The 22,496-nt window shown below is 45.6% G+C and overlaps 1 protein-coding gene and 2 long non-coding RNA genes across 4 annotated transcripts; 1 reads left to right on the forward strand and 2 right to left on the reverse strand.

Moving 5' to 3' along the window:
• Window positions 1-1,239: 1,239 nt before the first annotated feature.
• On the reverse strand, window positions 1,240-2,891 carry LOC144389782 (uncharacterized). The gene is made up of 2 exons (XR_013453931.1): window positions 1,620-2,891; window positions 1,240-1,518 (listed from the first exon to the last, which is right to left on the reverse strand). It is a non-coding gene; the product is annotated as an uncharacterized LOC144389782 (long non-coding RNA).
• A 2,041-nt stretch (window positions 2,892-4,932) lies between these two features.
• On the forward strand, window positions 4,933-11,197 carry LOC144382994 (amine sulfotransferase-like). 2 transcript variants are annotated; one of them, XM_078095559.1, is made up of 7 exons: window positions 4,949-5,156; window positions 7,343-7,496; window positions 8,542-8,753; window positions 9,691-9,817; window positions 9,933-10,027; window positions 10,140-10,320; window positions 10,977-11,197. In XM_078095559.1, exons 2-7 carry the CDS (start codon window positions 7,346-7,348, stop codon window positions 11,099-11,101), a joined length of 891 nt encoding a protein of 296 aa, XP_077951685.1. In that variant the 5' UTR covers window positions 4,949-5,156; window positions 7,343-7,345; the 3' UTR covers window positions 11,102-11,197. The 2 variants fall into 2 exon arrangements, with proteins under 2 accessions (XP_077951686.1, XP_077951685.1); XM_078095560.1 differs by lacking the exon at window positions 7,343-7,496 and having other exon boundaries at window positions 4,933-5,156.
• An 8,952-nt stretch (window positions 11,198-20,149) lies between these two features.
• LOC144389781 (uncharacterized) lies at window positions 20,150-21,866 on the reverse strand. The gene is made up of 2 exons (XR_013453930.1): window positions 20,530-21,866; window positions 20,150-20,428 (listed from the first exon to the last, which is right to left on the reverse strand). It is a non-coding gene; the product is annotated as an uncharacterized LOC144389781 (long non-coding RNA).
• Window positions 21,867-22,496: the final 630 nt, after the last annotated feature.

Here is a 22,496-nt window from a genome sequence, read left to right on the forward strand (position 1 = left end):
GACCCCCACCAGTCAGGCTTCAAGGCAGGCCATCCCACAGAGACTGCTCTCCTTGCTGTCTCAGAGCAACTTCACACCGCTAGAGCCGCCTCTCTCTCCTCTGTTCTCACCGGACCTCTCTGCTGCATTTGACACAGTCAACCACCAGATCCTTATTTACTCCCTTCAGGAACTTGGTGTCTCAGGCTCTGCTCTCTCCCTTCTCTCGTCCTACCTCAACGGCCGCACCTACCGGGTAACCAGGCGAGGATCTGTGCCGGAACTTTGTCCTCTTACTACTGGAGTTCCTCAGGGTTCCGTCCAGGGTCCCCTTCTCTTCTCGCTCTACACCAACTCTCTCGGCGCTGTCATTCGCTCGCATGGCTTCTCCTACCACAGCTACGCCGATGACACCCAACTAATTCTCCCGTTCCCTCACTCGGACACCCAGGTGGTGGCGCGGATCTGTGCCTGTCTGACTGACATCTGGATGTCCGCCCACCATCTGAAAATCAACCCAACAAGACTGAATTGCTTCTCATTCCGGGAAAAGATTCTCCTACACAGGACCTGACGGTCAACTTTGGCAACTCCGTGCTAACACCCACTTGAACCGCTAGGAACCTCGGCGTCAAGAATACGTCCCCTTCTCACTCAGAAGGCAGCGCAGGCACTGATTCAGGCTCTTGTCATCTCACGCCTGGACTACTGCAACTCCCTCCTGGCTGGTCTCCCTGCTACCGCCATTCGACCTCTGCAGCTCTTCCAGAATGCAGCAGCTCGACTGGTCTTTAACCTTCCGAAATTCGCCCTCACTACTCCACTCCTGCGCTCTCTTCACTGGCTACCGGTGGCTGCCCGCATCCAGTTCAAAACATTGGTGCTCACGTACTATGCTGTGAATGGATCGGGTCCAGCTTACATCCAGGACATGGTCAAATCCTACATCCCGACCCGCACTCTCCGCTCTGCATCTGCTAAACTGCTCGTCCCTCACTGAGAGCAAAACACTCGACCAGATCACAACTCTTTGCTGTCCTTGCTACGAAATGGTCATAGTTATTATATAAGTTGCTATTACATAAAAGGGGGATTCTGGAAAACAATAAAATAGTATTTAAAAATACCATTGCTGAATGCACCTTAAAATACGTGTGAATGCAGTAATATTACTTGTAATGTTAAATCTTGCTTGTTCTGTGCCAGGAAAACATATAGTGCCCTCTGCTGGCCAGGTAGCACCAGGACGTCAAACGGCACTAGAGCCCAGTCACACGTTTATTCAGTCAATTAAATGGTTCAGGCATTGAACTTGTTTGTGTGTGTGCGCGTGGATGTAAGTTTGTAAACAGTGTGTAAAAACAAACCAATATCTAACAGATCCACTCTGAACAAAACTGCTTTTCTGTGATATCCAGGATATGTAGTAACAATATTGTGTAACAGCTTTACAAAAGCAGCAGTTCAAACACTCACTTTCTTCAAGGAACTGGATGTCAGACGTGTCCAGGTTGTGGTCCGTCTCAAACAGCTGTTTACCTGGTGAGGTGCAGATTACATTCTCTTTAGTTCATGCGTTTTCTTTTTTGTAATTAACGTGGCAAGTCGTGAGCCTTTAAGTAAAAACATCACGAGTTTACCGGTGAGTTTGAGCTTCCCTCCCTGCTCCTCCTCTTTCTGTTTTTTACTCCTCAGCTCAGCCATCTCCAGCTCAAACTTGGCTTTCCACGTCAGGAAGTTTTCAATGGTTACCACCGTGCCATGGAACAACACCTGACAAAACACCCACACATCAGTATACACAACGCTGTCACTGACCACTGATTGGTATAATTCTTCAACCTGGACCCTAGTTTGGGACTAAAGGGGACAAATTGAGGGAAAACCCCCTCAAAGGAGGTGGCCGTTTGTTGGTTTAAGTCATCTCAGGACAAATGAAGCTGGTGGTCTGGGAAGATCTAGGATTTCTGTCCTTCATAGAGGACCAGCTGCCTCTTCTGAAATAACACTTCATGTGACTTTATAGAAAAATGATTACAATTGTAAAAAAATGATGATAATAATAAATACAATAGGAACATCCAGGGCAGATGGAGAGAGCCTATTTCTGCATTTGTATATTTGACTGTCTACAAAAAAACAATTCTAATGACTCTGGTCAGAAAAGTTGCAGTACATGTATGGACCAACAACTAAGTAGCACAAAGACCAAAGGAGGCATCAGCAAAGGAAAAGTAGACACAAAGTTCTAGGCTAACTTACCGCCCACCTGGTAGACACAGAGTGCTAAAAGCAGCACGCTGAAATCAACCTTGTTCACAAGCTAAAGGTGTTTTGTTAGCGGTTCAGCCCTTGTTTGCACGCCATGGTGGCATATTGTGATTCCACCTGACGCATTGCGCTCTGTATTTGTTATTTAGGGTCTCATACACTACATTGGGGACCTCGGTATGTCACATTTCTGGGAAAACCATCATGTAGGAAAATCAGGAATACGTTTAACGGTGCAGTGGAAATGAAACCCCATTATGGGACAACACCGTAGGGTGGCTTTCATAAGGTGCTCGGTTTGTTCTGGGTTGCTGTAGCAACATGAGGGGACCTGCTTCCTATGTTGATAAGAAGAGTTCACACATTTGGAAAAAATGTTTTTATTTTTCTCTCGCAGTCTATCATTTGCTCATTATGGCCTTTTCAGGAATCAGGAAACATTTATTGCCATAATATGTCAGATATAAGGAATTTCACTTGGCGGTTGGTGCGTGACAGTACGACAAGACAGCAGGACAGCAGGTGCACGAGTAATGAAATAAAAAAAAATGCTAATGATATGGGTTAGTAGTATAGTGCTATGGGTTAGTTTAAAATAGAATTTAAGAAGTGAAAGTAAAACATATTAAAAACAAAAAAATAATAAAGTGCACTAGCGAACAGGAAGTGACAAAAGTGACGTGTGCAGAATGAAAGAAAGTGACCGGTGGAATGTCAGAATGTCAGAGTCAGTCAGTGGGGGACCGGGCTCCTTTTATGAGCCCGACTGCCGACGGGAAGAAACTGTTGGTGTGGCGGGAGGTCTTAGTCCTGATGGACCTCAGCCTCCTGCCAGATGGAAGGGGCACAAACAGGTTTTGTCCGGGGTGAGAGGGGTCGGCCACCATCTTTTTTGCTCGCTTCAGGGTCCTTGAAACGAACAAATCCTGGAGGGACGGCAGATTGCAGCCGATCACCCTCTCTGCAGAGCGGATGACACGCTGCAGCCTGCCCTTGTCCTTGGCTGTGGCTGCAGCGTACCAGACGCTGATGGAGGAGCAGAGGATGGACTCTATGATGGCCGTGTAGAAGTGGACCATTATCGTCTTTGGCAGGTTGAATATCTTCAGCTGCCTCAGAAAGAACAACCTCTGCTGAGCCTTATTGGAGGTGATGTTCAGCTCCCACTTGAGGTCTTGGGTGATGATGGAGCCCAGGAAACGGAAGGAACCCACAGTCGTGACGGGGGAGTCACACAGGGTGATGGGGGAGGGTGGGGCTCTGTTCCTCTGGAAATCCACAACCATCTCCACTGTCTTTAGAGCATTGAGCTCCAGGTTGTTTTGGCTGCACCACGACACCAGATGGTCAGACTCCCACCTGTAGGTGGACTCATCCCCACCAGAGATCAGTCCAATGAGGGTGGTGTCACCCGCCTTATTGTTTCCACCTGTGTCTCGTTCTGATTTGTATTTACTTTGTGCCTGCTCTTTGCCAGTTTGTCTTTGTTCCCAATGAGCTTACCCGCGAGTCTAAACCCTTGTGGCCCCAGCGGCGTAACAGTTTGTGTACAGGGGGGAATGGACATCTTGTTCTTAGGATGGGGAACAGGTGGTTCCTGAACTGCATTTGACCCAGATAGTGCTGCATCTTTTTGCAACATGTTCGTGTGCTGGTGTTGTTTAAAAGCGGCCTTCACCCATGATTACTATGCAATTTATAGTAGTAAGTGTAATTTCATTCTAGCGTAAGCTTGCATGTTTATATTTTAATACTCAACAGAACCCTGTCAATGGATCGGTCTGTTGTTATGTCTTATTTATTTTCAATTTATTTCCGTTTCTTAAGAAAAGCTCACCGGGACCCTCTGAGTGCCTGCTCAAACCATGGATACGCCGTTGTATATATGTATAAATACATTAGACTACTGTAAGGGTACAGGGTACTGGTACACCCTAGGTCAAATATTGTTTTCTGTTGAGTTTCTGTCACTCACCTTTCCCTCTCGTTTCAGACTCCTCCTCCCTGTGTGCCACCGCCCTGTGATTGCAAGCCCTGCCCTTATTGTTTCCACCTGTGTCTCGTTCTGATGTGTATTTACTTTGTGCCAACAGCCTGCTCTTTGCCAGTTTGTCTTTGTTCCCAATGAGCTTACCCGCGATTCTCCTGAGTGTTTCTTCCCGTGTTTTGACCCTTTGCCGGCCGATTTGGATTGATCCACCTTCTCTGTCTGACTACCCGTGTACCGAACCCCTGCCTGAAGTAAAGACTATTTTTGCCTCTGACTACTACGCCTTGCGTCTGCTTTTGAGTCTAAACCCTTGTGGCCTCAGCGGCGTAACAGTTTGTGTACAGGGGGGAATGGACATGTTGTTCTTAGAATGGGGAACAGGTGGTTCCTGAACTGCATTTGACCCAGATAGTGCTGCATCTTTTTGCAACATGTTCGTGTGCTGGGGTTGTGACTTGAAATACATGTTTGTGCAATCTGGCCTTTAAGCGGCCTTCACCCATGATTACTATGCAATTTATAGTAGTAAGTGTAATTTCATTCTAGCGTAAGCGTGCATGGTTATATTTTAATACTCAACAGAACCCTGTCAATGGATCGGTCTGTTATGTCTTATTTTCAATTTATTTCCGTTTGTTAAGAAAAGGTCACCGGGACCCTCTGAGTGCCTGCTCAAACCATGGATATGCCGTTGTGTATATGTATAAATACATTAGGCATATTTTAACATTTGTAACAGCAGACTATCTCTATCTCTCTGTCTCTCCGAGGGGGAGGAGGAAGGAGGTAGGAGGTGGAGTCGCTGGCACGCTTTTGGAGCAGTGGGCCCGATAAAGCGGAGTTTGTGCGCGCGTGGTCGTGCAGAAGGATCGTGCCATCGCTGCTCGTGCGTCAGACTGAGGAGCCGCTACAGCAGGTACGCGACACGTCGGCGGCTGAACGCCATGATCGAAAATTTAAGTTTTTTTTTGTTGCACATTGAAAAATAATAACAATGTATTCAAATTAAAAATAAGTGGACGAAAAATATTTTCGGGATGAATATAGTTTTGACTCTACTATATTTTTCCAATCTTCACTTATACTAATTTTTTGATATTCACTCTATAATTTTCGGTTACAGATTTTATATTTTCAGATTCAAAACATTTATATTTTCACTTTCAGATCTTTTTTTTGCGTTCAGATCTTTTTTTTCACATTCGGACTTTTGACCCTGATGTGGCGCAGGGGGCGGGCAACTGGCATCAAATGTGAATTTCAGGTTCCGGTTTGTTTTTCAAATGAACAGAACGTTTGATGTGGATTTGGCTCCACAGACGCTCACGTATGATGGTTTATATATACCAGATAATGCACCTCTAAACATGAAATCTCAGTAAATGTGTAATTCAAAACAACATAAAACGTATCAAAGTAATTGGTGCCATTAGTTGTTTTTGAACTTCTTCACCTTTTCTTGTCTGCAAAATGCCCAAATACCAAACATGAGATAATGCCTCATTTGCATAATCAAAGAGACATTTTCAGAACAAGTGAAAAACAAAAAACGACCTGCGGTTTCTCCCCTTAAATGAAGATCATCGACAGCAAACGGGCAACGTGGTAACAACGACATGGCAGCACGTATCTGCTGTCTTGTAACACTATTTAAACATCATTGGTAAACCAAATTTGTACCAGGCATTATTGTGATGTGGGCTGCTTATTGTTTCCATTGAACGTTTGCGCTAACCAATGAAAGGCACCAATGGTTGATTTAATTCCTTCTTAATATAAGTGCAAGGTTTTTATATATGCTTATTTATAATCTGCATTTTGAAAAATAGCCATGAACTAAATGGTTATTCACGCTGTCCGCTTTACTGTTAAAATGATGTGTAGACTAGTATTTAAGATTCGTATCACCCGGCAGGGCAATACCTAAAACTGAAACTCTCAAAGGATTCTGGAATGTCCCAGGCTGTGGTTTATGGGATTGATTTAATAGTGTAATTTAATGTAATTGTAATTGTAATTTAATTAAAGTTCCCCGCACCTTGAATTCTGCTGTTAAAATAATCCCATATATATTTGGTGTCATTTTAAAATACCTAATATACCTAAATAAATTCCCTTTTATTGAACGCACGAATCACTGTCTCGCATCTGCGGCGGCTCCACCAATCAGGATCCTGCAGACACACACACACACACACGTATTACACGGTTAAGCTGTAACACAGTGAGCCCATTTCCAGGAGCCTTCATATTTTTATCATTATCAGGTCCTACAGAGGTCCTTTCTTTTGTCTCTCCCTTCAACCCCTCAATTTAGTGAGGCCTACACATACTTAATGGATTTCTTTGAATTTACTAAACTAAACACATTTATTCACTGTCATTGATTTAATATGACTAACTGATAACATCATGGAATAGAGCCAGGCTAGCCAAAGCGTTGCGTCGCACCGCTCCCATAATATTTCTTCATGGAATGCAGCTGGGTTCTGACAGCTTGATTGTGTGTACTTTATTTTTCTAAATGCATTGCTTAGTTCTTGACTCATTTCTTTGGTAATAAATGGGAGTAATTGAATCTGTGGTGAACAATCAATGTTTCTGATGTACGAGCCACATTCTATGAATGCAATTTTCTATAGTTATTCTTTATTTGTGTTTCTGTGGGCATGCACGGGTTCACTTGTTTTAAAACCACTGCATGTTTGCTTTGCAATAAATTTGTGTGTGTGTGTGTGTGTGTGTGTGTACTGAAGTTGAAGTTCCATCTCAGATGCATCAAACCCTCCATCATAGTCGTTAATTTCAAAAATAAAATAAGTTTGAAAGTCAAACAGTAATCTACCAGAATGCAGGGCGCATGTACAGCACTGATATAACATTTAAGTCGTAACGTGCACGTTTCCATCACACTTTTTTTATAATGACAATAATTCAGATGCATGATAGACAACACTTTTAAAATTGCCTATGAACAGCTATACATGGCGCAATCTTGTGCAGACATGGTGGCAAAATATACTCTCCTTCACAAGCAACAGAACAGAAGCAACATTGATAAAAGAGGGCTATGAAGACCAAATGTCCCTTATTTTGTTTTAGATCATGGATGTAATTGATGGCAAGAATCCTGGCCTAGTGTCACACAAAGGCTTCCTGGTGATCAAAGGCCTTCATGATCCAGATGCGGTTGACATGATTCGTAACTTGGAGATAAAAGAATCTGATGTGTTGGTCGTCACATACCCCAAATCAGGTGAGGAAAACAAAGATTTGAGATCCCTTTTATGCTTTCTTTATTTCAAAATGTGTCATAGGTGATTAGATCACAAGAGTACAACACTAAATACAATAGTTAATTATTGCTTAATTGTTATCATTTTGCAGCAAGTGCCTTTCTAAAGCTTCAAAGGTGCACAACCAAGTGCCGGGTCACACTAAATACGTAATTCATCACAGACGCCATTTGTTTTTCCCCGAACGGTGTGATCATGACCAGCCCTACCCTGTGTCTGATTGGCTAGCACTCCAAGCCTTCACTGGTCGCGGGGTGGGGGGAGGGTTAGGTTCAGGAGGGAGATCGGTCGGGGTAATAAAATCAGGTCAATAGAACAGATTTCTGGCAGAGCAGGCAGGGGGTGTCGGGATCTCTGATCCCTCCGAGTTGGTTGATGAGAAGGATCCAGCACGTTGATCAATTAAAGTCAAAAAGTTAACATTTATTTAGAAAAGAAAAAGATTACATGAACAATTCTCCGCAGATATCTGGCTCTAACTTTTGCTTGTAAGCAGGAGGTCCAACACACCAGCACGTATTCCAGCGTTCTGTGTAATGGGGTGTCCGAGCAGTAAAAACACTGAGTTTTTATACACTTGAAGACAGTTCTTAGTGCCAGTTACGAAAAGCCACAAATCAAGTTGAGATAAGAACTCAGGTGGAGCTGAGGGTAACACACAATGCTCCTCTGATCGAAGGTCTGTGAGAGCAAGATGATCCCCTTCCCCAAACACAGCTGCAAACCCTAAATATTTCTGTCTCTACATCTCAGGGTCAACCACTGAGATCTGGCTTTTAGCACAAGACAATTGTTTACAGAATGTTTTTACCACTACATACATCTCACAGGGGGAAGGCGTTTTAATCCTGTGTGTTGCAAATTGATTTCAACAGAGAGCAGGGTATGAAATGATGGTGTGTTTCGTGAAAAGAAACCAGGACAGAGGCCCATAAAGGACAGGAGGTGAGAGGTGTGCTTCCGTCTGGGAGATGCAAATAAGGCCCGTCTTCTCTGTTTTGATAGGGACCATCTGGATGCAACAGATCCTGCTGCTGCTTGAGGCGAAGGGAAATCTGACAGCCATCAGCAAGCACATCACATTCTCCAACGCTGAGTTGGTCCCTTGGATCGAGGTGCAAACAGAGGCATTTATCAAGTCTCGGTCACCACGGATGACAGTCAGCCATCTGCCGTTCTCGTTATTACCTTCCGCCCTGAGCCAGAAGAAAGGCAAGGTAGGCAGCTCTCTAGCCAAGTGTTTTCTTTTTCATCCATCCATCGTCAAACCACTTATGCTGCACGCAGGGGGGCTGGAGTCTATCCCAGCTAACTTCGGGCAAGAGAAGGGGTACAACCTGGACTGGTCACCAGCCAATCACAGGGCTACACAGAGACAGACGACCATTCACACTCACATCCACACACACATCTACGGGCAATTTAGAGTCCCCAATCAACCTGATTACCAGAGAATTTCTTTGGACTGTGGGAGGAAACGAGAGAACTCGCAGAGAACCGACGCAGACACGGGGAGAACATGCAGACTCCACACAGAAAGGCCACTGGGCGGAGTGGAACCCATGACCTTCTGGCTGTGAGGCGACAGTGCTAACCACCACACCACCATTTTTTTTCGTGTTTTACATATTTAATTTGAAAGCATCAGGTGTGTAAAATTTCTGGGCATCAAGGTAGCTTTGGATGGGTGGACAAATGTGGTGTTGATGTTCAATGTCATCTAAAAGAGAAAGAAGCGTAGAACATTTATGAAATACTTGCAAGCAGGAGACAGAATTGACACACCTGCAAGTTCATAAAGATCCTCCCCTCTGGCTTTGAGTTATATAGTTTTAAGATAACACACACACACACACACACACATAATGGACAAGATCTTGAACTGTTCCTCAAACAAGGCAAAACGTGTTGTTAATCTGACTGCGTACAGGTCCCTTTGTTTTGCACTTTTAACATAAAACATTACACCATGAGTTCCTGTGAGATTATCTGGACAATGACGCACAAATCATCTTGACTATCAGTTGACCGGGCTCACAAAGTATCTCTCAGACTGCTACAGGTCGATGAGGCGCTACAGGCTTTTATGTATTATTATTGTTTGTGTTGGGGTTGTTCTCCTAAACACTCACACCCAGGCTGTTCCGTTTTCAGGTGATCTACGTGGCAAGAAATCCCAAAGATGTCCTTGTATCTTACTTCCACTTCCATAAGGTTGGAAACATGTTGGAAACGCCGACGGACTTTGACGACTTCTTTGAAAAATTCATGAGAGGAGATGGCAAGTTCTTCAGTTACTCACATGATGGCATTAGGTGCTTGTGGCACGTTGTCACCAGTGCAGCTCAAGGTGAACGTCTAATGTGGCGATAACATGTCTGTCTTCTCCTTTGCAGTATTTGCTTCCAGCTGGTTTGAGCACATCAAGGCGTGGTACCTGCACAAGGATGATATAAACATGCTGTTCCTCACTTACGAAGAGATGGTTAAAGTAGGAGCCGCATTCATTCCTCCCTGTGCTTGAATGTGCTGTAATGTTGGAAGTTGTAGGCTTGTGTGACGACGCATCGGTCTGTTAAAAATACCCTGCTTTGTATGTTCAGGACCTGCATTCCGCAGTGGAGAGGATTGCCTTGTTCCTGGGGTCAGCGCTGACCGACGAGCAGCTGGCCGATGTAGTTAAACACGCCACCTTCAACAACATGAAGAAGAACCCACAGGCCAACTACGAGCGAGTACCAGGTCGCCTGCTCAGCCACCACCAGGGCACATTCTTGAGGAAAGGTGAGCAGGGTCACTGCTGCAGATGCATGCAGGAGGAGCCGGAGACAAAGGATGAATCTTGTGCAGCAGCTGTAGAGAAGATCCGTGTCATTTTGTAACACGCACACAAGAGGGGGGGTGGTTAGCACTGTCGCCTCACAGCAAAAAGGTCCTGGGTTTTACTCCGCCCAGTGGCCTTTCTGTGTGGAGTCTGCATGTTCTCCCGGTGTCAGCGTGGGTTCTCTCTGGGTTCTCCGGCTTCCTCCCACAGTCCAAAGACATGCTCTGGGGATCAGGTTAATTGGGGACTTTAAATTGCCCGTAGATGTGTGAGTGTGAATGGTCGTGGGTCTCTGTGTAGCCCTGCGATTGGCTGGGAAGGACTCCATAAGCGGTTTGACAATGGATGGATGGATGGACACAAGAGGGGAATGACTGCTGTACTAATGCTCTATATCTCAGTGTTTAGCACACAGGTTCAGCATTTAGCGGCACCTTCATTTTAAAACAATATTTTGATCCAGATTTTAACGTGAAATATCATTGCACTGCTTATGCCATCCGTTTGGGGATTACATGTGCATATGGTGATGGGAATAGGCAGACTTACAATACGTTTGAGGACTGAGGACTACAACCTTTTTCTTTTTCCTCCCATCATGTACTGTGGACACCAGGCACCATCGGCGACTGGAAGAATCACTTCACTGTGGCCCAGAACGAGAGATTTGACGACACCTTCCACAGAGAGATGGCAGACATTCCTCTGGATTTTATCTGGGACATCAAAGACGTTGCGTGATCGGTTGTTTGTCGCATGACAACAGAAAGGAGAAGATGGTTGCAGCTTCATGAACACCAGGCTCTGCAGAAAAAATAAAACCCCTCTTTTCCGTCATTATGCCTGTGCTTTCCTGCAGTTTCCCAGTGTAGTGTTTGCGTTGTGTGGGTTTATACACCAGACCTAACACAGTTTGATTCATATCCACGGGCGTTTATTCTCCGGCTCTGGCTTACACGTTACCGTTTGCGTACTTCCTGCTCACGTGTCTTGCGCGTCTATATCTGCAGGTGACGTGGTTACGTCATGAACATCACATTGCCCTTTTTTTTTTTAATTGAACAAATACAAACCTGTCATCTTAACATTCTGAAAACTGGGCTTGCTATTACATCAAATCAAACAAACTTCAGCAATCGTACCTGCTGTACCTGCTATATTTATAGCGTATTTCTAATTCTAGAAACAGAAATAAAATTCTATTTTAGACTGCTAAAAGGGGAAATCACCAAACTTCTTAACCTTGGCTAATACAGTCCCCTTTCAAATCAGAACATTTCTTCTGCTTACAGTCCCTAAACTAAGTATAATCCTGTAGGTAGGCTGGAGGACGTCTGTTGTGCCTTGAGGGATATCTTGGCGTTGTTGTGCTCGTGAAGGCATCACTGTAATCACCATCATCATCAGTGTCCGGTGGGATGTCCAATATTTCTGGTGAGATCTTCTTGAAGAATGAAGCATTCCTGACGATGGAGTGTCCTTTTCTGGCTGCTGTGATCATGGATCCTTTGGCTTTGGTCACGGTGTATGGCTTACTGTTATATGGTGTGGTGAGCTTATTGTGCTTGGGTTGACGATGAAGCACAGTGTCACCTGGACTGAGAGTGTGGTGTAGCACGACAATGAGAGTCTGCATGAGATTTCATTTTGGCTTTGGCCTTGCTGTCTTTTGCCCTCACTTCGGAGTCTGAACTGTTACTGACAGTGTGAGTGAATGAAGGAATCTTCGTGTACACCTTGCGTTGGAATAACCGCTCTGCAGGCGAGCTTTCTGTTGTACTGTGGGGCGTAGCTCGATACTCACGTAGAAAGATGTTCAGCTGTTGTTTCCAAGGAAGTCCCTGTGTTTCAGCCACACGAACAGCTTTGCCAAGTGTCCGCATGAACCGTTCAGCTATTGCATTAGCTTGAGGCCACAGCGGTGTTATCCGGCGGTGATGGAATCCTAGATGATCTGCGAACTGGTCACTGGTGAATGGGGGACCATTGTCAGTTTTACAACTCTGGGGATTCCAAACATGGAGAAGACTTTGTCCATGACCGGAATGACTGTGTTTGCCGATGTCGACCGCACACTCTCTACAACTGGGTAGCGTGTATACTCATCCACGATGACAAGCAAGTACTCTCCAGTCGGAAGCGGTCCATAGACGTCTGCACTTACACTATGCCAAGGAACTTCTGGCAGAATTGACATTTTTAGCGGCTCCTTGTGTGTGACTGGTGTGTTGGCCTGACATGTTAGACAACTGCGTACTGCGACTTCTGCTTTGCGATCGATGTCTGGAAACCACACCTTGGTTCGGAGTGGTGCTTTTGTTTTGACAATGCCCTGGTGTCCCTCATGGGCTAGTTGTAACACTCTGTCTTGTAGGGCTTTGGGAATCACTATTCTAGTGCCCCGCAGTATAATGTCAGATGCATGTGATGTTGTTAGTTCACTGCTAACTTGTCTAAACTGCTTTAGTATGTCAGCATGTTGTGACTTGTCAGTTTTATGCCATGTGTTGTGTCTGATGTGAGCACCAACCTCTTGAAGCATTGGGTCTGCAAGTGTCTCTGTCTTGATCTCTGTGTGTCATTGCTTTAGGTGTAGCATGACTCGCAATGAAGTCCACATACTCCTCTGCCACTTTTGCTGCACGAGTGCTGTCACCTGTCTCAGACAACATGGGATGCCGAGACATGTAGTCAGCTGGGTTGTCAGCCCCCTTCCTGTATTCAACCTTGAAGTCGTAAGGCTGAAGCCTCAGTCCCCATCTCTCGATCCTGGCAGGTGGTTTGGACTTGGGATTGTTCCATATGATTTCCAGCGCCTTGTGATCCGTCACTAGAGTTAAAGGATGACCATAAATGTACAGGTGGAAATGTTCACAGCCCCACACTATGGCCAGTGCTTCTTTTTCTGTTTGAGAGTATCTCCCCTCTACATCGCTCAGGGACCGACTGGCATATGCAATCATGTACTTAGCCCCTTGCACGTCTTTTGGACAGAGGATAGCACCCAGTCCAACAGGGCTAGCATCTACAATCAGTTCCGTTTCTCTGCCTGGGTAGAAATATAACATCGTAGTGTCGCTGGTTAGCTGGTCTTTCAGTGTCTGTAATGCAACTTTCTGTTCTGGGCCCCATACCCAGGGTGTGTCTTGTCTGGTCAGCTTGCGCAGCGGTTCTGAGATTGAGGAGAACTCTCTGATGAACCGGGAGCAGTAATTAGCCATCCCCAGCAGACTCCTGATTTCTCCTGGATTTTGGGGGTCTGCAGCCTACTGAACTGCAATCACCTTCTTGGGATCTGCTGAAACACCTCCTGCTGAGAAGAAGAAACCAAAAAACTCAAGCCTTGACTTATTGAACTCACATTTTTCCCGATTGAGTGTGAGACCGCTTTCCCAGTCTCTGGAACAGTGCTCGGAGGTTGTTGTCATGGTCAGTCTGGGAGGCTCCGTAGACAATGATGTCGTCGCTGAGGTTCTTCACACCAGAGAGACCTTGCAGTGTCTGGCATATAGCATTTTGAAATACTTCCGCAGCAGAGGATATACCAAAACTCAGTCTCTTGTAGCGCCTCAACCCAATGTGTGTGGTGAAGGTAGTGATGTACCTGCCGTCTGGATGAAGCTCTAGCTGGTGGTATCCAGCTCTCAAATCCAGTTTTGAAAACACTGTTGCTCCGTTTAGCTCGTGTATCACGTCGTCCATGGTGGGAGTTATGTGCCGTTCTCTCTCTATAGCTGTGTTAGCTTGGCGCATATCAACACAAAGTCTGACTTTGTCTGGGTCTTTAGGCTTGGGAGGTGCAACGATAGGTGAGACCCACGGTGTCGGGCCATTGACCTCCTCAATGATGTCATCTGCCTCGAGTTTCTGAAGCTCATCTTCGACCTTCTGGCAAATGTGGAACGGTACACGTCGATGTGGTTGGCATGAAGGCTTGATGTCAGGATTTATGTGAAGCTTTACCTGAAAGTCCTTCAGTTTTCCGATCCCCTGAAACAGTTCCGGATGATTTTCCACCAGCTCATCTGCGACTGTGCGACGCTGTTGTGTGGACGACACTGCTGTGACTATTTTAATCAGTCCCAGTGCTTTAGATGTTTTGTAGCTGAGCACGTTAAATCCATCCCCTTCAACTACAAAGAATGTGCATGTTGTGTTTTCCTGTCCTTTCTCCACACTGCACTTGAAACTACCTTTGAGTGGTAATGGAACTTTGGAGCGAAACGGGTAATTCTTGGTGCTGGTGTGGTTCAGTTGAGGACGTGGCATCAGTTTCTCGAAGCTTGTTTCGCTAACACAGTTTGCAGAGGCTCCTGAATCAATTAAAACTACCATGCTACTGCCATTTAACTTGATGGGTGTCTGTGGCAGCTCTGAGACATTTTATCCGAGGGAGGGAAGGAGAGAATTAGTTGGGTGTCATCGGCATAGCTGTGGTAGGAGAAGCCATGCGAGCGCATGACAGCGTCGAGAGAGTTGGTGTAGAGCGAGAAGAGAAGGGGACCCAGGACGGAACCCTGAGGACCTCCCGTAGTAAGAGGACAAGGTTCCGACACAGATCCTCGCCAGGTTACCCGGTAGGTGCGGCCGTCGAGGTAGGACGAGAGAAGGGAGAGAGCAGAGCCTAGAACTCTAGCAGTGTGGAGTTGCTCTGAGACAGCAAGGAGAGCAGTCTCTGTGGAATGGCCTGCCTTGAAGCCTGACTGGTGGGGGTCAAGGAGGTTGTTATGGTGGAGATAGGAGGAGAGTTCGTTAAAGATCGCACGTTCAAGAGTTTTGAACAAAAAGGGAAGAAGAGAGACCGGTCTGTAGTTGTTTTCTTCAGAAGGGTTGATGGTAGGTTTCTTAAGGAGAGGGTTAACTCTTGCCTCCTACAGAGGATTGGGAAAACAGCCAGATAACAGAGCATTGTTGATGAGACAGGTGAGGAAAGGAAGAAGGTCAGGTGTGATAGATCGTAGAAGATGTGATGGAATGGGGTCAAGAGGGCAGGTGGTCGGACGGGCAGAGGTTACTAGGGTAAGAATGTGGCCGATAGAGGTGAAGCCAGTGGGATGCAAGAAGTAGGAGGTGGGTTTGAGAAAGAGGAGTGTATGTCGGCTATTTTCTTGGTAAAGTAGTTAACAAAGTCACCCGGAAGAAGGGGGGAGGGGGGAGGAGGACTAGGGGGTTTGAGGAGGTTGGAGAAGATCGAAAATAGTTTTTTAGGGTTAGAAAATGAAGATTCTATTCTGGATAGGTAGAAAGAGCTTTTGGCAGCAGAGATAGAAGCAGAAAAAGCAGGTCGTCAGGTCGTTTATATTTACGCCATCTCCTTTCCGATGCTCGCATGGTGGCTCTCATGGCACGCGGTTGAGACAGCCACGGAGCCGGAGGGGACTCGCCAGTCCGTCGGGTCATCAGAGAGAGTCTAGAGAGGAGGAAAGAGTTGAGAGGAGAGTCCCTGCAGCAGCGTTCGGATGCAAGAGTGAGTCAGTAGAAGGGAGAGATGATAGAACAGGAGGAGGCCAGAGAGGAGGGAGAGAGGGAGCGAATGTTGCGACGAACAGGTACAGAATCAGTCAATGGGGCAGGGTCGTTAGTTATGGAGAGTGGGAGAGAGATGAAGTGGTCAGACACAGGAAGTGGAGTTACAGAGAGGTTAGTGGTAGAGCAGTTTCTAGTAAAGATGTAGTCAAGGTGATTGCCGGCTTTGTGAGTAGGAGGAGAGGGACTGAGTGACCGAGCGAAAGAAGGTGTAAGAGGTCAGATGACTTCTCTGTCTGGATGTTGAAGTCACCCAGGAGGATGAGCGGAGGGCCATTTTCAGGGAAGTTGGACAGGAGAATGTCCAGTTCTTCCAAGAAATGACCCAAGGAGCCTGGCGGACGGTAAAGGACAACGATAGTTAATTATACCAGGTGAGTATCTCAGTGTGTACATGATGGTATAATTCAAATCTTTGCTTAGTCGGACTATGCTATCTTTCGGGGGGAGGTGCTATTATCCCAATATGTATGGCAGTGAATAAATCGAATCATTGGCCGGAAGCATGTCATATCCGATTCGATAGGTGGCGCTGTGTTCCTTACAACTAGTTGTGATACAGCCATTTCCGCTTGACGGCTTCACCACTACCAACAACATCAACATTACGAGAAAGATGGCGAACGGAGAGCAAGGAGAAGCTACATCCCTCTACTATTTTTGCATGATGTTAATAGGAGTACAGCGAATGCGAATGGCGCTATTGGCTGATTTGATAACTGAGAGAAGACGCCGTCGGGATCTCAAGCATGCGCAAAGACGCAATGTCCAGTACCTTATCCGATTCATAGTTACATGCCGCAATAGTCGAACTATCAACTGGATCGGATCGAGTTATCCAGGGGTGTCAATCGGATCATAGTCGGACCGCACATAGTCGGACAAAGGTGTTTACATGAAACGGATAATTCAATTTCAGTCTGACTAAGCCAGTTATTCGAATCCATGTAACCACGCTGACTGTTACAGCATGGAATTCGAAAGACAGTGGTGGAAGAGAGTAAAGAGAAAAGCTCCATTTGGGTGAAATGAGTAGACCTGTGCCACCACCCCTGCCAGTGGGCCTGCGTGTGTGGCTGAAGGAGAATGAGAGCGGCCGGGGTAGATGTGTTCTCAGGTGTGATCCAGGTCTCGGTGAGAGCGAGGAAGTCAAGCGACTGCTGGATAGCGAAGCCGGAGATGAAGTCTTCCTTGCGAGTAGCTGACTGGCAGTTCCAGAGGCCTCCTGTGACGAGGTGCTGGACATGAGTGGAGCGGGTGAGATAGATGAGAGAGGAAAGGTTACGATAGAGAGCGGATCTGGCCCGAGGCCTGTAGTATCTGCGGGAGGAGGTTCGGACAGGTATGGGTAAAGGGGTCAAACACATAACCAAAACTAGAAGAAGGCGCCGCATTCAGCTGCCCCGAAGACTCCACGAAAGACTCCCTAGTCTTTGTCCTGCTCGTCTTCGTGCTGCTAGGATAATCTAACGCTTCACTCGATCTGTAGTTAAATACTCCCTCGTTAGTGGGAGTTGACTACGGCTGCGCTGACCACTCCCCTGTCGTTTAGGAGAAAAAAGGTTGATTGGCCTCGACAGAAACTCCTCAAAATGCAAAACACCAATTGCTTGACACTCTAATAAGTGAACAATCACCATGTGGCGTTTTGACAAACTGAGAGTTTAAGAATTCAAATCTTATTTGATTCAGAAGTGAAGGCAAAACCGACTTAGATCAGGTCAAACCTAGCAGAGTTAGGTACCTGAGTTAAGAACATCTCTGGTTACTAGCATGCTGAGTATCAGATTTGGAGATTTCACCAAAGTAAAAGCCCTATAGCCCTATATCTCCATATTTGAAATGCAAAAAAAACATAATTCTCAATAGTTCCAGGCAAATACTAGTGTACTCATGTTAAGGACCTCTCTGACTACTACCATGATGATTATAAAGTGTTTTTACTGTACAGACTTGGAGATTTCTCCAAAGTAAAAGCCCAATTTTTGCAAGTTCAAAAACACCATATCTCCATTTTTGAAATGCAATAAAAACAGATTCATCAATAGCTCTCTCTCTCTCTCTCTCTCTATATATATATATATATATATATTGAAGAAAAGCTGCTCCCGACCAGGTTATGTTCACAGGCTCAGTTGCCATGGTGACTGACCCTGAGCTTTAGTTACCTCCCTTTGTGAAACAGACGGGCCACAGTTTCCCTCATCTCAGGGTTAACAAACTCTGAGTTTCCACTAAACCCGCTTCTTGAAACGGACCCCAGGGCCCTGCATTCGTATTTCAACTGGACATTGAGCCCAAACACACCTCCAGGCTCTGTAAGGGCTGTTTGACCAAGAAGGAAAAGGTCTAAAATAGAAAACCTATTCTGGTTGGTTGAGCATTTTCTTTTTTCTTTTTATTACCACATTTTGTATGTGTTCCTTCACAGTTTTGATGCCTTTAATATGACTCTACAATGTAGAAAACCTTTGAATGAGAAGGTGCATTCACACTTTTGACTGGTACTGTGTGTATGTTTGTGTGTATAATATACTTCATTGTGTCTGTGGGGAGACAATACAGATGAAAACATTGTTCTGCATGTTGTCAACTTTGACAACACCTAAATGTACATCCGAAATGTACATTTAGGTGGATTTATTTTAAATTCACATAGTTAAGTTTTGATAATGCCTTTTTGTGCATATTTCAACATATATTCAAGATTTGCAGAAATCAACTGGAGAAGTTTCATGGTGATATGAGTGCAATTCATTACTGTCTTCCCCGGTTGTCTTATTACAGCGTAGGCATCTTTTAAGGGCTCATTTCTGAGTTATTTTATTATTCACAAGTTGCATTAGTAGAACTTGCATTTCCCAAACTTTTTCATTCCCATCTATATTCTAAAAGTTATTTTATGTCTGTGCCATTAGAGCTGTATTATTCTACATCCAAATTTCCCTCTATTAAAACTTTTAACTCTACGTCAACAAAATGAAGCAAACTGTAGATAGCAATAGATACCATAACAACCTCCTTGACCCCCACCAGTCAGGCTTCAAGGCAGGCCATCCCACAGAGACTGCTCTCCTTGCTGTCTCAGAGCAACTTCACACCGCTAGAGCCGCCTCTCTCTCCTCTGTTCTCACCGGACCTCTCTGCTGCATTTGACACAGTCAACCACCAGATCCTTATTTACTCCCTTCAGGAACTTGGTGTCTCAGGCTCTGCTCTCTCCCTTCTCTCGTCCTACCTCAACGGCCGCACCTACCGGGTAACCAGGCGAGGATCTGTGCCGGAACTTTGTCCTCTTACTACTGGAGTTCCTCAGGGTTCCGTCCAGGGTCCCCTTCTCTTCTCGCTCTACACCAACTCTCTCGGCGCTGTCATTCGCTCGCATGGCTTCTCCTACCACAGCTACGCCGATGACACCCAACTAATTCTCCCGTTCCCTCACTCGGACACCCAGGTGGTGGCGCGGATCTGTGCCTGTCTGACTGACATCTGGATGTCCGCCCACCATCTGAAAATCAACCCAACAAGACTGAATTGCTTCTCATTCCGGGAAAAGATTCTCCTACACAGGACCTGACGGTCAACTTTGGCAACTCCGTGCTAACACCCACTTGAACCGCTAGGAACCTCGGCGTCAAGAATACGTCCCCTTCTCACTCAGAAGGCAGCGCAGGCACTGATTCAGGCTCTTGTCATCTCACGCCTGGACTACTGCAACTCCCTCCTGGCTGGTCTCCCTGCTACCGCCATTCGACCTCTGCAGCTCTTCCAGAATGCAGCAGCTCGACTGGTCTTTAACCTTCCGAAATTCGCCCTCACTACTCCACTCCTGCGCTCTCTTCACTGGCTACCGGTGGCTGCCCGCATCCAGTTCAAAACATTGGTGCTCACGTACTATGCTGTGAATGGATCGGGTCCAGCTTACATCCAGGACATGGTCAAATCCTACATCCCGACCCGCACTCTCCGCTCTGCATCTGCTAAACTGCTCGTCCCTCACTGAGAGCAAAACACTCGACCAGATCACAACTCTTTGCTGTCCTTGCTACGAAATGGTCATAGTTATTATATAAGTTGCTATTACATAAAAGGGGGATTCTGGAAAACAATAAAATAGTATTTAAAAATACCATTGCTGAATGCACCTTAAAATACGTGTGAATGCAGTAATATTACTTGTAATGTTAAATCTTGCTTGTTCTGTGCCAGGAAAACATATAGTGCCCTCTGCTGGCCAGGTAGCACCAGGACGTCAAACGGCACTAGAGCCCAGTCACACGTTTATTCAGTCAATTAAATGGTTCAGGCATTGAACTTGTTTGTGTGTGTGCGCGTGGATGTAAGTTTGTAAACAGTGTGTAAAAACAAACCAATATCTAACAGATCCACTCTGAACAAAACTGCTTTTCTGTGATATCCAGGATATGTAGTAACAATATTGTGTAACAGCTTTACAAAAGCAGCAGTTCAAACACTCACTTTCTTCAAGGAACTGGATGTCAGACGTGTCCAGGTTGTGGTCCGTCTCAAACAGCTGTTTACCTGGTGAGGTGCAGATTACATTCTCTTTAGTTCATGCGTTTTCTTTTTTGTAATTAACGTGGCAAGTCGTGAGCCTTTAAGTAAAAACATCACGAGTTTACCGGTGAGTTTGAGCTTCCCTCCCTGCTCCTCCTCTTTCTGTTTTTTACTCCTCAGCTCAGCCATCTCCAGCTCAAACTTGGCTTTCCACGTCAGGAAGTTTTCAATGGTTACCACCGTGCCATGGAACAACACCTGACAAAACACCCACACATCAGTATACACAACGCTGTCACTGACCACTGATTGGTATAATTCTTCAACCTGGACCCTAGTTTGGGACTAAAGGGGACAAATTGAGGGAAAACCCCCTCAAAGGAGGTGGCCGTTTGTTGGTTTAAGTCATCTCAGGACAAATGAAGCTGGTGGTCTGGGAAGATCTAGGATTTCTGTCCTTCATAGAGGACCAGCTGCCTCTTCTGAAATAACACTTCATGTGACTTTATAGAAAAATGATTACAATTGTAAAAAAATGATGATAATAATAAATACAATAGGAACATCCAGGGCAGATGGAGAGAGCCTATTTCTGCATTTGTATATTTGACTGTCTACAAAAAAACAATTCTAATGACTCTGGTCAGAAAAGTTGCAGTACATGTATGGACCAACAACTAAGTAGCACAAAGACCAAAGGAGGCATCAGCAAAGGAAAAGTAGACACAAAGTTCTAGGCTAACTTACCGCCCACCTGGTAGACACAGAGTGCTAAAAGCAGCACGCTGAAATCAACCTTGTTCACAAGCTAAAGGTGTTTTGTTAGCGGTTCAGCCCTTGTTTGCACGCCATGGTGGCATATTGTGATTCCACCTGACGCATTGCGCTCTGTATTTGTTATTTAGGGTCTCATACACTACATTGGGGACCTCGGTATGTCACATTTCTGGGAAAACCATCATGTAGGAAAATCAGGAATACGTTTAACGGTGCAGTGGAAATGAAACCCCATTATGGGACAACACCGTAGGGTGGCTTTCATAAGGTGCTCGGTTTGTTCTGGGTTGCTGTAGCAACATGAGGGGACCTGCTTCCTATGTTGATAAGAAGAGTTCACACATTTGGAAAAAATGTTTTTATTTTTCTCTCGCAGTCTATCATTTGCTCATTATGGCCTTTTCAGGAATCAGGAAACATTTATTGCCATAATATGTCAGATATAAGGAATTTCACTTGGCGGTTGGTGCGTGACAGTACGACAAGACAGCAGGACAGCAGGTGCACGAGTAATGAAATAAAAAAAAATGCTAATGATATGGGTTAGTAGTATAGTGCTGTGGGTTAGTTTAAAATAAAATAAAGTTAAAGTAAAAAATATTTAAAAAAAAAAAAAAAAGTGCACTAGCGAACAGGAAGTGACAAAAGTGACGTGTGCAGAATGAAAGAAAGTGACCGGTGGAATGTCAGAGTCAGTCAGTGGGGGACCGGGCTCCTTTTATGAGCCCGACTGCCGACGGGAAGAAACTGTTGGTGTGGCGGGAGGTCTTAGTCCTGATGGACCTCAGCCTCCTGCCAGATGGAAGGGGCACAAACAGGTTTTGTCCGGGGTGAGAGGGGTCGGCTACCATCTTTTTTGCTTGCTTCAGGGTCCTTGAAGCGAACAAGTCCTGGAGGGACGGCAGATTGCAGCCGATCACCCTCAAGAAGTGGATCATCATCGTCTTTGGCAGGTTGAATTTCTTCAGCTGCCTCAGAAAGAACAACCTCTGCTGAGCCTTCTTTGAGGTGATGTTCAGCTTTGAGGTCCTGGGTGATGATGGAGCCCAGGAAACGGAAAGAATCCACAGGCGTGACGGGGGAGTTGCACAGGCTGAAGGGCCTGTGCAGAAGCTAAAGGTGGGGCTCTGTTCCTCCGGAAATCCACAACCATCTCCACTGTCTTTAGAGCATTGAGCTCCAGGTTGTTTTGGCTGCACCACGACACCAGATGGTCAGACTCCCACCTGTAGGTGGACTCATCCCCACCAGAGATCAGTCCAATGAGGGTGGTGTCATCCGCCAACTTCAGGAGCTTGACAGACTGGTGACTGGA

Source organism: Gasterosteus aculeatus, chromosome 20, assembly GCF_964276395.1.
Source record: "Gasterosteus aculeatus chromosome 20, fGasAcu3.hap1.1, whole genome shotgun sequence".
NCBI classification, from domain to species: Eukaryota; Metazoa; Chordata; class Actinopteri; order Perciformes; family Gasterosteidae; genus Gasterosteus; species Gasterosteus aculeatus.

Excerpts from the sequence above, each read along its gene's own strand:
- LOC144382994 (XM_078095559.1), top strand. The coding sequence starts at position 7,346 with ATGGATGTAATTGATGGCAAGAATCCTGGCCTAGTGTCACACAAAGGC. Across the intron at positions 8,754-9,690 it reads TGAGCCAGAAGAAAGGCAAG|GTGATCTACGTGGCAAGAAA; the intron begins GTAGGCAGCTCT and ends TTCCGTTTTCAG. Across the intron at positions 10,028-10,139 it reads CTTACGAAGAGATGGTTAAA|GACCTGCATTCCGCAGTGGA; the intron begins GTAGGAGCCGCA and ends TTGTATGTTCAG.